Source organism: Eutrigla gurnardus (genome assembly GCF_963514095.1).
Source record: "Eutrigla gurnardus genome assembly, chromosome: 2".
Classification (NCBI taxonomy): Eukaryota; Metazoa; Chordata; class Actinopteri; order Perciformes; family Triglidae; genus Eutrigla; species Eutrigla gurnardus.
Window position 1 is genome coordinate 25,745,269 of NC_139916.1, and position 17,355 is coordinate 25,762,623.

A 17,355-nucleotide genomic window follows, 5' to 3' on the forward strand; every position below is an offset into this window, starting at 1 on the left:
TGGCTCAGCCTGCAACAAGCGGCAAAGGTCAGAGAGAAAACGCTTTTGTCCAACTGCACATTATCTGTTTGTAGGAGTGCATGTGTGGAATAGAAAGCACAGTAAAAAATAATGTTTTTTTTCTGAAACTCTAACTCATGCTTGAATCATTCATACAAACAACAAAGGCATAATAAATGAAATGACATGGAAAAAAAGATGCATTCATTGCAAATTGATACATTGTCTGATGAGCGCTGATGACAGCTGCAGGAAATAATGCAGCCACATAGCAACACCAGGACTGATGAGGGAAACATGTGCATACATTTCCAAACGTAGTCAATCTGAGTGACTGTGACTCCGCACTCCAAACCTCACTTTTTCACTCTTTTCGTTGGTGTTTTCTCTCCAGGGGGAAAACAAAGTAAAGGGGACCCTGATGCTCTCACATTCGTTGCTACATATGAAGTATTCTGCCCTGGGAAATAATGCACGCTGACCAACTTTATTCCTTTTAAAACAGGTACATGCTCCAGACAGCTTGAGGACCACAGGCGCCCGGCTCATGAATGATTCATCTCAAATGACAACCTCAGCTGAGAGAGTTACAATTTAGAGGAGGGGGGGGGGGGGGGGGGGGGGGGGTAGGGGCAGTATGTTCAGCTTTGCAAACGGGGCTGAAATGCTCCAGATATTGTGAAATTGTACGATTGCTGGAGGAAGTGGAGGCGCTGGGGTTGAGGATATTTCAGTCTGTTCTCCATCCCCAGACAATTTCATGGTTTTGTATAGACATATGTGTGTGTGTGTGTGTGTGTGTGTGTATTTCCTGCTGCATCCAGGAGGTGCTTGCTTCGTGTCCAAGTAGGATTAGTTTAGACTTGCCAAATCTCGGTCTCTGAATGTTGACCTTGAAATGTAGAGCATTTTCCACCCTTTCACATCTAAACGCATTTGAATTTCATTACAGAGCGTTTAGTTAAGACAGCATGCATTTTCCAGAGGCAATAAAAATACGTTTTTATGCTTATTTTCAGATCCACCGTGTTGCCGCTAAGCCTTGAAAATGCCCTGAGAATAAAGAAACAAGGAAAGGACATCGCCGTTCTTTACAACTGATAGAAATCAACTGGCCGGCTACTTCAGGATGTATTACTCTCAGACACTCTCATTGCTGTGAACAGGAACAGTGACGGGAACTGAAGTGGGATTGGATGGAGCTGTAGACTCCACCCCTGCAGGAGAAGGTGTGTCAGTTGAAATGTTGGCATTGAAAACCGAGGGAAAAAACTACATCTGAAGACGATTTAAATGCCGTAAGTAACGGCAGAGTTGTGTGTTAATCTGCAGGGGGTGCATCGTGCTGACCAAAGATAGAACCAGTGCATTTTCTACATTTTCCAGTCCAGATCTTGTTTTTGAGCAATCAACACTTCTAGTCCCCTTCAATTTACTGTGGAAACAATCTTCAAAAGCCTGACTTGGTTTCTTGTCAGCCAACCGTACCCATGCAACGCACACACGCACACACACACACACACACTTACACACATAGAAACAAACACACTATCTTCCTTTGCTCAAATCTCCGACGACCATACTGCTCCGCTCGCTGCCCTCGTCTCAGGCGTGCATGTTGCGTTGCTTCGGGGCATTAGTAGTAGTGGTGGTGGTGGACATGGAGGGGGAGTCTGAGGTGGCAGGTAAAGGGGGCCGAGGTTCGACCCCCTTGGTCTTCATGAAGGACAGCAGCTGGTCGGGGATCTCCGCCAGGACGTCCTTAGCCAGTCGGGCCATGCTCAGGACCTGGTTCCCTGACCGGTCGATGTAGTCCCGGAAAGGAACAAACTGGATGAGAACAGGGGGAATGGATGATGGTTATAATAAAGACATTTGCCAAAATGTGTTATTTGTGAGTGTTTGTTGGTATGCAGTTGAGAATCTGTTCGGTATGGCAACTGAATTAATTTAAAGCTGCTACGAGGAACTTTGTTGAAGAATATATGTATAGAAAGAGCATCGATATTACACTGAGACTGTGTCACACCAGTCATTTATGCTTCTTTTTTACCTTTTGATTCAAAATAATCTTAAAATTCACTCTCATAAAAAAAGGAAATCCTTTTATTCGCTGGAAACAAAATTTGTTTTCTTGTCCTACACGCATAATATGCCAAGAATAGGATCAGATCAGAATTCATAAAAGCTTCTCCAGGTTTCGATGCAGTCTTCTTTTCAAGGTAAATACTATATTGGCCTTGACTGGTGTCAATGAGACTGATTAAGGATCAGGTCTGTTTGGTACTTGAATAAAACTCCAACCAGTCAAGGTGTATGGAATGAATACTGTACCTGGACGATGTCTCTGTCAGCAAAGCACCCCCTGGAGGACACTCTGACCTCATCCCCATCCAGCTCCTCCATAGCTGCAGATGACAAACACAACGTTTATCTGCTAGTAAGGCTTAATATATTATACATCCTACATAGAGAGGGTGAAGCGAGCACTAAGGAAGTGGCGAGCTCGAGGCGAGGGCTGCTGTAAAGCTCACGGCTGGAGCTGTGAGCCACCTTCAACCCCGGTCTTTCCCAGACCACCTAACACAGCCGGTCCATGGGGAAATTATCTACGTGTAATTTGATGAACAAATTAAAACGCTGCTGTTCATAAGGCACTTTTAGCGGGGACGTCCTTACCCAGCAACAAAAAATCTATTGTATCTATTATATTCTGGGATGTAAACTGTTTTGGAAGTATGATTCAGGATAATGAGAGGCTCCGTTTAAAATAGATTCTAGCACTGTCCAGGTGTTTTTGTTCATTTATTTTCTTTAGTATGTTATTTTAAAGCAGCCCCTGCCATCTAGCCATCATATCATCTTTCCACGGAACAATTTAACCTCAACAATATATTAAATAGATGTATATTAGCTGTCAGGTAAAACTGTATTGTAAATGCGAGGGTGTGCATTGCTTATTCAAAATGTAAAAATATGTATTCTACATATATACTTGATACTTTGTTCATATTTATAACGTCTAAATCCATAACCTAATCTGGTCTATATGAGAGCTAAATCAAGGTTTTAAACCACAAGTGCTAAGTGGGACTCTGTATATGGCGAGGCAAAGTATTATTCTATTTCTCTTTTTCCCCCCCACTAATTCTCCGTCATTAGTGGAATTCATTATAAATCCACAGCACAAGTACTTAATCTGTCTGGCTAACTTGACTCACTTCCAGTGTAAACAAAGTTAATGATGTCTCACAGGAGAAACGTCAGCAACTACAAGAACATTATTTATCGTTGGATTTATTTCTCTTGTACCAATCCTCAAAATAATAACTGGATTAACTACTTTTAGGGGATCTTATAACAAACTCTATATGCTACGTGTCAGCATGCATACAGTTGATTTCTGTGCCAATCCTTTTGTTTTACAAATCCATACAGGCCTCTAATAAATATGACAGAGTTAAGCATCACTACGATGTGTATGAGGTCTGAAAGTAAGACCAGAGGGAACACCAAGTGCGGACCTTGCTGCTGACAAGTCATGCACTGGTCCTCTGGGACTAATAAAGAGTTCAGACCGAAGACGGGTTAGTGGTCCCTCTGTGCCACGTCTGTTCCCTGCTGATCTCTAAGGAGAGGAAGAAACAATAACCCATTCTGTAAACCAACCTAATTAGTTCATTTATAAGCCACAGGAAGGAAGGGAAGGTACAGTTACTGGTTTATAGTTTCTTATCACCAAAGAAAATCAGATGTGCAAGTGACAAAACCAAGCCAGGCGCAGATTCACACCGTTCATCACTGTCACAGTTGGCCCAGGCAGCCGATCCAATCGAGCGATTAATCACTTCCTTCCTGTTTTCATGTTGTGGCAGGAACGGACAATGGTCAATGAAGACAAAAGGTTCATATTACCGGTTTTGAATGACGATGAATTATATATGTCATGAACCCCAAACCTCCCTTTTAATGGTCTTTTATGGCAAAGCAACATCAAGAGCTCCTCACCTGGTTGATCAGAACCCTACGCTACACAGGATCATCAGCTGATTGCAGATGCAAGTTTAACCTTAAACCTTAAAAGTGGAGCTGCAAAAACTTTTCCAGAGTCTATATCTCCTGTATGGTGACGTATTTACAGATAGTAACGTTGGAGGAATTTGATTTAAATGTTGAAATGATGAACTCCTGTATTTAGTTCTGTGTTGCTAAATGCTGCAGATAGATTGATGGATGGATGTCATATTATTGTTTGGTACAATCTAAACACAAGTCATATTTTGTTTTCCAGGAAAAACATTTTTGAGAGGGATGCTGAAGGGAGACTGGTGAGGCTCCACATGGCAAACAGGGATGGCCAGATGGTAGATGGAGCAGCAGGGGAAAATAGAAGAAGAAGGAGGGGGGAAGGGATAATTTTAAACGCTTGTATAATAGAGGAAATTGCAAAACAACAGACCAAGAGACCACGGCAGGATGGACAGAGACGGGACAGGAGAGAACAGATGTGGGGGCTATTTTGTGGCCACATACTGTACATCTGTATCTGGTGCAGAAACCTATCGTGAAGAACGTTACACCAGCGAGACTTTGCCAGCATAGAAGTCAAGATGATCCAACTCATTTCTCTGTGTTCGTGGCCCTGGAGCCGCAGGGACTGAAGTGGTTGATTGTGACTTATAAATACAGCACTTGACATGTCACTTTACTTTGATGACACAAAAACATGTTTTTTAATGCCGGATTTGAACGTCTCCGGTCAAAATGGAGACTTGTGTGTTTGCGTGCTGGGTGGAACAGAGTTTTAGGTTCCCAAACGTCACTGTATGCAACAGACAATATTTAGCGTCATGTGTGCGTCGATGTTGCTGGGATGTCACGCGGCCTGAAGTTATCCGTCATCCGGTTGCATGAAAGCATGTTGCATATTTTATGACACAAATGACCATGTTTTGGCCTTTGTGCAACCAATTAAGCCAGACTGCTCTCGCTGGAATATGTTGAACCCAGCTTAGTCATTTATCCTGGATATCTGAATTCTGCTTTAGTGAAATAGCCCCCAGGAAGTTATTCGTGTCATTCGTTGTTGTTGATTCTGAGTATTCTGATTGGCCTGCATGGCTGTATCCTTCTGGCTATAATGGCATTCGACGGCATATTTATGTGGGTTCATGTAAACAAAAACTTTTTTGAAATGATCTGGGGGGTATTGAACAAAAGCAGAATTCAGATATCCAGGATAAAAGAAGCTGGGTTCAACATATCAGGGAGAGCAGCCTGGCTTAATCGGTTGCACAAAGGCCAAACCAGGATGAACAGCTGCGACTCACTCAAGCCAGGTGCAACTAATCCTGGAGAGTGCACGAAGTTTCCTCAACTAGACCCCGAGATAGATCACTGATTTGCTGATACCATGACGACGTATGCAGCGTGCTCATAAACTGAGCATGAGCATCTGATGGAGGTTTATGAGGAGGTCAACCTCCTCCTAAAAAGAAGTACTGTGGCTAAATGAACCAGAGGATGTTCTCTTGTTACTGTAGCGCTTTAATCTGGTGCTCAAATACTATATAAAATAACTTTGGCTAATGGTGGCTTGGGAGCAACATCTTACAATAGCGCTCCCAGGGCTTTATCAACACATTACACCAAAATCAAAGGGAGGGATGGAGGGGAGCTCGCAGTCTGGTTATCGGACCTGACAGGCTTAAACTGATGCGCGGTGAACCTTTACTGAACAATATGAACAGCTTCTATAACTTTTTATAACTGTTACAATGACGATCTAATTTAATATAATGTATGAATATAGGCTGAATTAATGTAAAATAATGATCACAGTGTTTAAATAATGACCATAGGCTACTCCAGTGGACAGCAGTATGTAATGAGCAGTGGGATAACTGTAATGAACAGGTTGATTTCCCAACAAAATGACCGAGATAAGAGATAGGATTGATATAGCCTGGCACCTCGCCTGGTCTGGAGCAGGCTAGCTCCATAGGATAAATCTCCATGGCAACTTATGTCATAACATATGCGACATATTTTGATGCAACCGGATCACTGCTACCTTCAGCCAGGATGACTGGGAAATCTCGGCTTGATGCCTTATCTGGGTTTTGTGCAACAACCCTCAGGACTGCACCCTGTGAGTCTGAGGCCCAATCTCAATGTCCCCCAAAACCTTAAACCCTGAACCTTCAGGGACTTAACTGATGTCACCTGGTAAATGGTTGCATGTGACAGGCTGTGAGGGCTTGAAATGGTTAAATAGAAATCGCACTATATTTGGTGTCACTTTACGTTGATGACTCAAAACATGTGATCTAAAAGTTTGGGTTTTTATATCACATTTTTTATAGCCTGATTTGACCATCATCACAGACCAGAATTATGTTCAATATTATCATATTCAAATCACCCTATGGTTGGTGGTGTTTTTCTGTCTTTTTAAAAGCGCATTGAGTCTGTGTACACCACATGAAATGTGCTATACAAATAATTTGACTTGACTTAACTTAACTTGACTTGACTTGACTTGAAGCCGATGATGACATTCTTGTATTTTAAAGTGTTTTAGGTTCCATATTCAATGTTAATGTTTCTGTGTAAATGTAATATTCCACACAACGTCGTCGTTACCCTTTTTTACTTTATTCCTCTGGGCTTCCCCTGGTAACCCCATGTATCAAGTTGCAACGCTATGAACTGTGGGGAATTCCCTCAAGCAATTGGTCATCAATGCTGACAAAAAAGTAAAATAAAGTGGGCATAAAGGGCTCAAAATTGGGACTTAATTATTGGCAACTCTTCGTCCCTCCTGTCTAGCAGCTGCTTCCAATCAGCAATCAAGTAGCAGGGTCAATAGGATCCTTTATAAGGAGCACTAAGACAACAGACAAGTATTGCAGGGAACTCACTGTCAACACGATGTCTGTGATTTGTGGATTGTTGTTGGGGTAAGTTAACAAATGTTTCCACTTTCCTGGTTTAAGTTGTCGTCTCTCAGTTAACTGAACATTGACTGTGTTTGCAGGGTGTCATGGATTTCATGTCTGTTGATCAGCAGTGTCACTTGTCTCCCTGTACCAAAAGGAAATGAAAGCAGTATGAATAGTGGAGCTATGTGTAATTTATTATCACATAATTTAACATTTTAAACGGATTTGAGTTATGTTCCCTCTCCCCAGATAATGGCCTACCAGGCTTAAGCAATCCTGCACCAAGTGGCTTAATGCACTGGTCGTCGACTTCTGGCTCTGGCGACCCAAATGCTGGCAGGCTATACGGTAGTGCCTCTCTTTCCAGAACCTCTGGTAGTCTGTCACAGGGCCCTGTAGTTGATGAAACCCTGTAGTTGATGAAACCCTTCTGGCTTTTGTCGGTCAGTTTCTTCATCACTTGGCGGAGCGTGAACAGGCTGCGATTGATATTGCATCCTTCTTTGAAACGTGCGGCCATAGCTTCTCGAGTCCCCAGGCAACGGGCTCAATTAACAGGGATGCCATGTCCAATGCAGGAGTTCCCCGTTACCGGGGAGGAGGGTACTCTGCCCCGACTGGTGCATATGGTGGCCTAGCATCCACTGGCAATGCTAGATATGGTGGCTATATGAATGCAGGTGTGGGTACTGGACTGGGCTCTTCGGGTTTGGGTGTGACTAGCTCTACTAAGAAAGGCGGTGTGTCCAATGCTGAGCCCCGTTACTGGGGGGGAGGGTACTCTGCCCAGACTGGTGCATATGGTGGCCTAGCATCCACTGAGAATGATGCTGGGTATGGAAACGGTGGCTATAGTAATACAGGGGTGGGCACTGGACTCTATTACACCAACTCCGGGTCCACAGATGGTGCTGGTGGATCCACTCAGTTTCATACTGAAGGTGTTGTGGAGGAAAGCCCTGAGCCAGTCTTCAGTGACCTGTCTGACCTGGAGCCAGTCTCCACATACAGATCCCGTTCACGCTACCAGCATGGACGTGGCCAGTTCTCTCAAACCCGCTACACTCCTGGAGAGGTCCAGTTCTCATCTATGCCAGTTGCCAAAGGTGGCTTTTGAACATCTTGCCGGTAATGAAACTAGTACACTTGAGAAACTGTATTGACATGTGCTGCTTTTGATCTTGCTGCATCTGTCTCTTACAGATTCCACATCTTCAGATTCTCCAAGACTGGAGACTTACTGAAGAGAAATAAAGTTGTTCCTGATTTCAGCTTGGTCTCTTCCCCCATGTCATCGTTTTTGCTCATGGTCTGGTGTAGTAAGCAGTGAACGTACCCAAAATGTAATTCTTTTAAACGTAAACTGTCCTAAATGGAAAATATTTATACTTGAGGTGCTACACATTTGTACATGGATTGGTAAAAGTTTTAGGGAATCATGACGTTGAATGCCCAGTCTGTTTAGAACACATGATTTCAAAGTCGATGACTTTTAGATTTTTCCCTGATGAGGTCTTTTCCAAGTTTGCTTTTACACATGAACCCACATTCATCTCATATGTGCAAAAGAACAAGGATGCCATTTTGAGCACATTCCATCAGGATGCAGAGGTCAGCGCTCGGGAGGACAGAAAACCAGCCCTCATCGACTTTGTCAACAGAGTCGACTTCCTTGACAAACGGGCACATACGACTGCGAGAGTGGCAACTGCCTGCTGGCCTCTCCAGATATTCCACAATATAATTGAAGTACGGACCTACGATGCCTTGGTCACATGAGTAAGCTGAACCCTACTTGGAGGGCAAGCAAGAAGACCTGCAGGTTGTTTTTGGAGGTTGGAAAGGCCCTTGTGACTCCTTGCATAGAAATGCAACACATTCCTTCCACAGCACTGCAGAAGGCAGTGCAGTGATCTGAGCCTGGTCCTGATCAACAAGGCACACAAGAAGCCAACACTGGAAAAACAGGACATGGTATTGTGATAGTAGATTGTCCAAAAACAAGTGGTGTAAAACAACACTCTCCCTGTGCTTTGAACAAGATTATTCATGAATTTGTTGTCCAATAGGCTATTAATTCTAACAAAACTGTGAAGCTATAAAATGTGAACAATATATAAGGGTTAAGGCTCTGAATGTTAATTAGTGACCATGTTAATTGGTGACTTTTCAGCCGAAGGTGGCCGTTTGCTCGTAGTGACAGCTAGGGATGTGACGCTCGAAGCTGATGTTTTGAAACGGTGTCGAGCTTCCGGAACGCAAGTGTTTCGGACAGTGTTTCGAAATGTGGTTCAAAACGCCCTTGTCACGTGACCACAGGCTTTGTAGTGTTTCATTCAGGTTTCAATCTGTTTTCCACAGGTGGCGCTTGCCGCGTGAGGCAATTGCCTAATTAAACAGCTGGTTAATCTAAAACACAAAGCCCCAGAATGCTTAAAAGCCACTCAAACACATCTCATCTTTGTGGGTTTTTGTGAGGAGAGAGATTTTGAGAGATATTGAGAGTTAGTAGAGCGATTTTGAGAGATATAGTGACATAGCGACAGCAATTTGGTGTATTCTTGCAATTGATAGTAAAGTTAGTGATATAGATTAATTGACAGGCAAGAGACAGACAGAAAATTTATCTTGACATACAATAAATGTGTTTTTATTTGTCCATGTTGAACCTGATTAGCATAGCCTAACTTTCCCAATTCGTTTATCCTTTCCCTACAACATGTTCTCAAGAAAAAGCCTGGGCCATCAGCCTACATTTTAAAACAGAATCATGTAGGCTACTATGAACCTGAAATAACAAAACATCTGGCAAATTTCCAGACTGTCCTCCTCGAGAAAACGACCACATAGGTCGTGTGTCAAGCACCGAATTACGACCATATGTTACGTTTCAAAATAGCGCGCCCTCTAGCGGTCAAGTAAATATCGACACTCCGGTGTCTCAGACGATCGCCCCCCGTCAATCATCGGCAGAGACCCCCCCCATACGTCGACCTAAACCTACCCCCCCCCCCCCCCGCGCGTGCGCGGACGATCGCCCCCCGTCAATCATCGGCAGAGACCCCCCCCACACGTCGACCTAAACCTACCCCCCCCCCCCCCCCCCCCGCGCGTGCGCGGACGATCGCCCCCCGTCAATCATCGGCAGAGACCCCCCCCCCACACGTCGACCTAAACCTACCCCCCCCCCCCCCCCCCCCCCCCCGCGCGTGCGCGGACGATTGCCCCTCGTCAATCATCGGCAGAGACCCCCTCCACAAGTCGACCTAACCCTAACCTTAACCACTACTATCGTTGCGGAAGAATCTCCGCAATACGCTCCCAGAGGTCGTATATTTGAGGACGTGACACACGACCTATTTGGTCGTATGAGTTGGAGGGCTTGTTGCAAATTTCGATTTAAAAAAATTCTATTTACAAACAGTGTTGGTGGCACTTCTTGGAATTGAACACCGGACTTTCAGGTGTACGACGCGATTGTTCACCATTAGGCCACGTTACTTTTCGCGGTTGGGCTGACTACCTGACAGCTATTTATATTCTCTGTCTGAACCAGTTGAGTTTCACAGTCAAATTGTCATGTTAGCAAAACTGGCCACTAGATGTCACCATGGAGAACCAGGTTTCGGATTGTTTCGAAACCTCGACACAATTCCGACGCAATTGCTTCGAACGCTTCGCTGTTTCACAAAGCCTCGTTCTGCCCATCCCTAGTGACAGCAACTTTTTAAAAAACACCATGTAGGCGTGTCATCATAAAAGCCTTCAATCAATTTTGAATACATCCATTTTTATTATCAACGCTAACTATTTACATTAGTTATGAGTGAAAAACAGATATATCTGTTTAAAGTCACCAGTTAACACGGTCACTGGTTAAACTGAAACAACTGTTATGTCTTAATTCTGTAAAACTTGAATATCGATTCTGACAACCAAACATGCAACAACCAGATATTTAGATGCTCTTGGTGGTTTTAACTCGACGTTTAAAGCTCCTACCACTTCTGTTGCAAAGATGCCCATGCATACCCTGATGGCATCAGCTCTAAAATGTCTATAGATTCTCCACACGCACACGTACTGACGGTAAAAGGGACATGTGACCAGTAAATGGTTTCTAGAGGATACAGAGTGATGCAGAGATTCTTAATGATGAAGAGAGTTCAGGCAAAGATTGTCACTTGATCATTTTATCAACCTCCGCCTGTAATTATCAGATTAATAGTGACAGTTTGGTTCTTCAGCACCCATTATGTAATGTATTGTCTCTTTGTATCGAGAGCACATTTCTTATCGTCCCCGAAGAGGATACGCATATTACAGTAAGGTTGGTACGGAAGGATCTTAGAGTTTTGCACATGTGGCTGCAGTTGTGACCACTGTTGTTCAGCTGTCGAAAATAAACTGTAAATAATGACACAGACTGTTTATAGAGGAGGTGGATGGGTGCATCAACACAGGAACATTTTCCTAAACCTATAAGAGGTTTCGTTTACCAAAGCTAACAGTACGAAGTTATTTTAAGCCCAACCATGATGTTTTTCCTTAACTTAACTTTTGCTTTAGAGCATAACGGTGCTCCGACATGAACATTTTTTACAATTTGTGTTACCTAGCATGAAAACAATAGATTCAATATCTGCAACTATTTTAGGAACTGCCGTGAGACCGTGTTGGAATAGTCGAAGGAGCGGTGCAACTGACAATTCCACAGTCGAATCTTCACAGTGATGAGAAAATGTGGTCATGAAATAAAAGATAATTCAGAATGAATGGTGCACATGAAAGAGGCGGCGTTTGCAGCATTTGACCAATCACAAACATGGATCAGTCTACGGGCAGCAGAGCGGCGTATTTCACGTACGAGGAGCGAACCATAATCTTACAGAAATACGAAGAAGTCAAACATATAATACAGGTAAAAAGCAACAGTTTCATCTGCCAAATGCAGGAAGGACAGCTGGCAAAAACTTGCCGACTGTGTGAATGCGGAAGGCATATTAAAAGTATTAGTAGTATTAACTATACTAAGTATAGCATTAACAGTATAACCTTCCTCAACTGCGAGGAACCTGGGTCTAATCCTCGATGACCAACTATCACGCACCCCCAACATCACTGCTGTGGCCCGATCCTGCAGATTTGCCCTCTACAATATCCGCAGGATTCGGACCTTCCTCACAAAGGATGCAACGCAACTCCTGGTCCAAGCACTGGTCATCTCCCGGCTTAACTATTGCAACTCTCTCCTGGCCGGACTCCCGGCCTCTGCGATTAAACCATTGCAGCGTATCCAGAACGCTGCAGCACGTCTTATCTTCAATCTACCCAAATTCTCCCATGTGACCCCCCTCCTCCGTGACCTCCACTGGCTCCCTGTTGCAGCACGCATCCAATTCAAGACGATGACACTGGCCTTCAGGGCCATCAATGGAACGGCACCCATCTACCTTCAAACACTGGTCAAACCTCATGCCCCGAAGCGTGCACTTCGCTCCTCTACTTCAGCTGGCCGGTTGGTACCACCATCGCTGAAATCAAAGAAATGTCGCTCAGCAAAGTCCAGACTCTTCTCTGTTCTGGCGCCTCAGTGGTGGAACGAACTCCCGACCAATGTCAGGACAGCAGAGTCACTGCCATCTTCCGAAAAAGGCTCAAGACTCACCTGTTCAGACTTCACCTCGACTCTACATAGCATGACCCACTAACACCCCTCCCCCCCCCAAAATAAAAAAGCTTACCTATAGCACTCTGATCATAGCACTGTTGCTCTTAAGGTACTTCTTTACTCAGACGAGGATCTAACACTTCTATTTTTAGCTCTTACTTTATCGGCAATGATACGTTGTGGTTTCTTTGTTTCCTTCTTTTGACAAATGTACTTATTGTAAGTCGCTTTGGACAAAAGCGTCTGCTAAATGACCTAAATGTAAATGTAAATGTAGTAGTAGTATAATATGACTGCCCCATCATAAGGACACTATAGTATATCTGACTGATTGATTGACAGCAGTAACTTCGCTGATAGCTTAGTGGTAGAGTTACCGCCCCATCTACTGAGGCTCCCTGCAGCGGACCCGGGTTCAAAGCCGCCCTGCGGTTGTCTTTTAAATCATGTCGTCGCTCTCTCTCGTCCCTTTAACTCTTATGATGTCCTTCAGCAATAAAAGGCCAAACATATAACTTTAAAATAATGAATTTGTTGCTTGGATGTATTCTTATAACGTGGTGTATGACAATATCAGCCTCATTCTTTCAGCTGCAATCCCGGCGGTTTAAAACGGACTTGGGAGCAAATCAAATAAATATAAAAACATAATTCAAAGTGGTAAGTCGGCTGTACGCTGACAAAGAAAAGTCTTTCCCTCTGATGAGAATCTGTATCTCTCATATAAAACACAGAAAAAGGGTTTTGCCGGTCTCTGTACACTCTATAGTTCTCCTACGAGACCCTCTCACGATCCACCGAGCTTCTTTTTTTTAATATCCGCGCACCAAGACAGCTGATTGGTCAGTCGGCGGTGTGTTTCTCCACGTTGATCTCTTGTCAGGAACAAAACCTGCTCCGGAGCAGGTTAGCTCCACAGCGTAAGTTACCATGGCGATCTACCCCGGTAAGAAGTGAACCAGCGTCGTAGGACGGACAACCCAGAGTTAACGCTTAAGTTACCTCGCTAAGCACAAATCCTGCTTCGTAGTACAGGCCCCTGGACAGGTAAACCCTGGGTTGACTTAAGGAGTTGATAACCAGCTTCGTGTGACCGCTTATCTCCGATTGCCTTTGTTAGGGTTACTTAAGCTGGATAACTGAAAGATACCCTGGGTATGTTGAACTTGCTTTGTAGTACAGGCCCCAGCTTCTGCAGCCATTGTGAGGAGGATTCAGGAGGATGCTGGTGCCCCATCCTCCCAACTCACAGAACCACCAGCTGCAGAACAAGAAGTAGTTTAATTTTTGGCAACACCTCCTGGCCAGCAGCTGCTTCCAATCAGCAATCAATTAGCAGGGTCAATAGGATCCTTTATAAGGAGCACTCAGACAACAGACAAGTATTGCAGTGAACCCACTGTCAACACGATGTCTGTGATTTGTGGATTGTCGTTGGGGTAAGTTAACAAATGTTTCCACTTTCCTGGTTTAAGTTGTCATCTCTCAGTTAACTGAACATTGACTGTGTTTGCAGGGTGTCATGGATTTCATGCCTGTTGATCAGCAGTGTCACTTGTCTCCCTGCACCAAAAGGTAATGAAAGCAGTATGAATAGTGGAGCTATGTGAAATTTATTTTCCCATAATTTATAGTTTTAAATGGATTTGATATGTTCCCTCTCCCCAGATAATGGCTTACCAGGCTTAAGCAATCCTGCACCAAGTGGCTTAATGCACTGGTCGTCAACTTCTGGCTCTGGCGACCCAAATGCTGGCAGGCTGTACGGTAGTGCCTCTCTTTCCAGAACCTCTGGTAGTCTGTCACAGGGCCCTGCTGCTCAGAACAACAAGCCAGGCTCTCCAGGTTTAGGTGGTAGCTTCTTGAGTCCCCAGGCAATGGGCTCTATTAACCGGGATGCCATGTCCAATGCAGGAGTTCCCCGTTACTGGGGGGGAGGGTACTCTGCCCCGACTGGTGCATATGGTGGCCTAGCATCCACTGGCAATGCTAGATATGGTGGCTATAATAATGCAGGTGTGGGTACTGGACTGGGCTCTTCGGGTTTGGGTGTGACTAGCTCTACTAAGAAAGGCGGTGAGTCCAACGCTGAGCCCCGTTACTGGGGGGGAGGGTACTCTGCCCAGACTGGTGCATATGGTGGCCTAGCATCCACTGGGAATGATGCTGGGTATGGAAACGGTGGCTATAGTAATACAGGGGTGGGCACTGGACTCTATTACACCAACTCCGGGTCCACAGATGGTGCTGGTGGATCCACTCAGTTTCATACTGAAGGTGCTGTGGAGGAAAGCCCTGAGCCAGTCTTCAGTGACCTGTCTGACCTGGGGCCAGTCTCCACATACAGATCCCGTTCACGCTACCGGCATGGAAGTGGCCAGTTCTCTCAAACCCGCTACACTCCTGGAGAGGTCCAGTTCTCATCTATGCCAGTTGCTGTGAGCAGCCGTGAAAACCCAGTCCATGTGACATCCAAAGGTGGCTTTTGAACATCTTGACGGTAATCAAACTAGTACACTTGAGAAACTGTATTGACATGTGCTGATTTTGATCTTGCTGCATCTGTCTCTTACAGTTTCCACATCTTCAGATTTACCAAGACTGGAGACTTATTGAAGAGAAATAAAGTTGTTCCTGATTTCAGCTTGGTCTCTTTCCCCCATGTCGTCATTTTTGCTCATGGTCTGGTGTAGTAAGCAGTAAACGTACCCAAAATGTAATTCTTTTAGCTTTTGAACTTAAATTGTCCTAAATGGAAAATATTCATACTTCAGGTGCTACACATTTGTACGTGGATTGGTAAAAGTTTTAGGGAATCATGAAATTGAATGCCCAGTCTGTTTAGAACACATGATTTTCAAAGTCAATGACTTTTAGATTTTTCCCAGATGAGGTCTTTTCCAAGTTTGCATTTACACATGAACCCACATTCATCTCATACGTGCAAAAGAACAAGGATGCCAGTTGGAGCACATTACATCAGGATGCAGAGGTCAGCGCTCAGGAGGAAGGAAAACCAGCCCTCATTGACTATGATGCCAACGGAGTCAACTTCCTTGACAAACGGGCACATACGACTGCGAAAGTGGCAACTGCCTGCTGGCCTCTCCAGATATTCCACAATATAATTGTATGGGGGGGAAAGTATGGACCTATGATGCCTTGGTCATGAGTAAGCTGAACCCTACTTAGAGGGCAATCGTATCAAACTTTATAGAGCACTTCTTATTCACCAGGTTTGCAGCACAAAGTGCTTCACACAAAAAACTCCTCGCTCTCTCTCTCACACACTCACTCACTCACTCACTACCGGCAATAGGGAAACGCCGTGGTTGGGGCCATCCATGCTGGGAGGAGCCACACGGGGCACCAGTGTCCAGGCCCTCCGACCCTGATAGACAACATACTGGTCGGGCCGAAGGGACCCAAGGTCGACATTCCCAGCAGCAGCCCAGACTCGGCTCCCAGCGTGGAGGACCCCCCCTGAGGAAACTGTGGAGTTAAACCTTAAAAACTGAAGACATAGGATAAAACCCTTAACAAAAGATAAATAAATGGAGTGAACAGTTAAAAGGATAATACGTAAGATAATAAATAAAATAGTACCGTAGGTATACAAAACAAATAAAATGATTTAAGATTAAAATTGTCTTAAAACACAAGATAGAAGGAACAACATAAAATACAATAGAACCACATAAGAATTGAAAAATAATTAAAACAATTAGTTAAAAGCCTGATTAAAAAGGTCTGTCTTTAACCTGCCTTTAAAAATGTCAACAGTCTCTGCAGACCTGAGGTTCTCCGGCAGGCTGTTCCACAGGTGGGGGCCATAGTGGCTAAATGCTGCCTCACCATGGGTTTTAGTTCTTGGTTTTGGTATGGATAAAAGGCCAGTGCCGGAGGACCTCAAGGTCCGCGAGGGTTGATTATGGTAAAAGCAGTTCAGATAAGTAGGCGGGCGTGTGACAGGGTCAGTTATTTAGTGTGCATATTTTGTGTGGTGTGTTGTGATTTTATCGATTTATTGCATGTTTTAGTTTTCTGGTTTGCTGTGATTGTTTTAATTGTGGAACCACATCCAATGTTCCCTTTTTACGGAGCTGACCCTGAACTGCACACGGACGCAGGTGGTGAAACAAGCGCAGGTATAAGGCCTTTTGATTCAGGAGGCAGGGGGGCGAAAAGAGCAAAAGGAGATGGCAACGGACCGGGGAGAGGGCAGGAAGGACAGAGGGAGCGTGGGCTATGACGAAGCCAAAAAGGTTTCCATCGGCCAGAGTGGAGGGGAAGCACCGTGGGATCGTAGAGGGGTGTATGTCACGACGCACCCCTCTCCCGGTTAAGTACCCCTCTTGACTATTTTAAAGGACTGGTTGGCTTTTTTTATCAGGGATTTTGAACTCTGGACATTCCTGTCTAACACAACGAATTTAAGCCCCCCTAACTACCCCTGTTCTTCTGCCCCCGTATATGTGTGTCGGAGCGACTGAGGGCCTCTTCTGACGCCTGGACGGGTGGAGGAAGGACCAAAATACTGTGGGACATCGGGAGACACTTGGGGCTGGGTTAACTATTTTAAATTGTTTTTTGTAATAAATCTTTTAAACTTTTAACCCAATTGTGTTTTTAACTCTACTCAACCCTGATTTTAAAAGAACCTGTGTTTTTATTAGAGTCCTAGGCTCTTTTTAACCTGGTTGGCGTTGTCGGCAATACTTTTAAACATTTTATCTATAT

The 17,355-nt window shown here is 44.4% G+C and overlaps 2 protein-coding genes across 2 annotated transcripts in view; one reads left to right on the forward strand and one right to left on the reverse strand.

The window, feature by feature from the left end:
- The window catches only part of efcc1 (EF-hand and coiled-coil domain containing 1), a 303,999-nt gene that overhangs the window by 113,649 nt on the left and 172,995 nt on the right, over nucleotides 1-17,355 (forward strand). The gene's annotated exons all lie outside the window — the stretch shown is intronic.
- Nucleotides 1,020-17,355, reverse strand: part of LOC311032398 (copine-9-like) — a 198,243-nt gene continuing 181,907 nt past the window's right edge. Inside the window, exons 19-20 of the mRNA XM_084039154.1 lie at nucleotides 2,335-2,408; nucleotides 1,020-1,830 (exon numbers count right to left, since the gene is read on the reverse strand). Coding sequence (XP_083895280.1) covers nucleotides 1,606-1,830; nucleotides 2,335-2,408 — 299 coding nt within the window. The 3' untranslated portion in view covers nucleotides 1,020-1,605. The remainder of the gene's footprint in view (nucleotides 1,831-2,334; nucleotides 2,409-17,355) is intronic.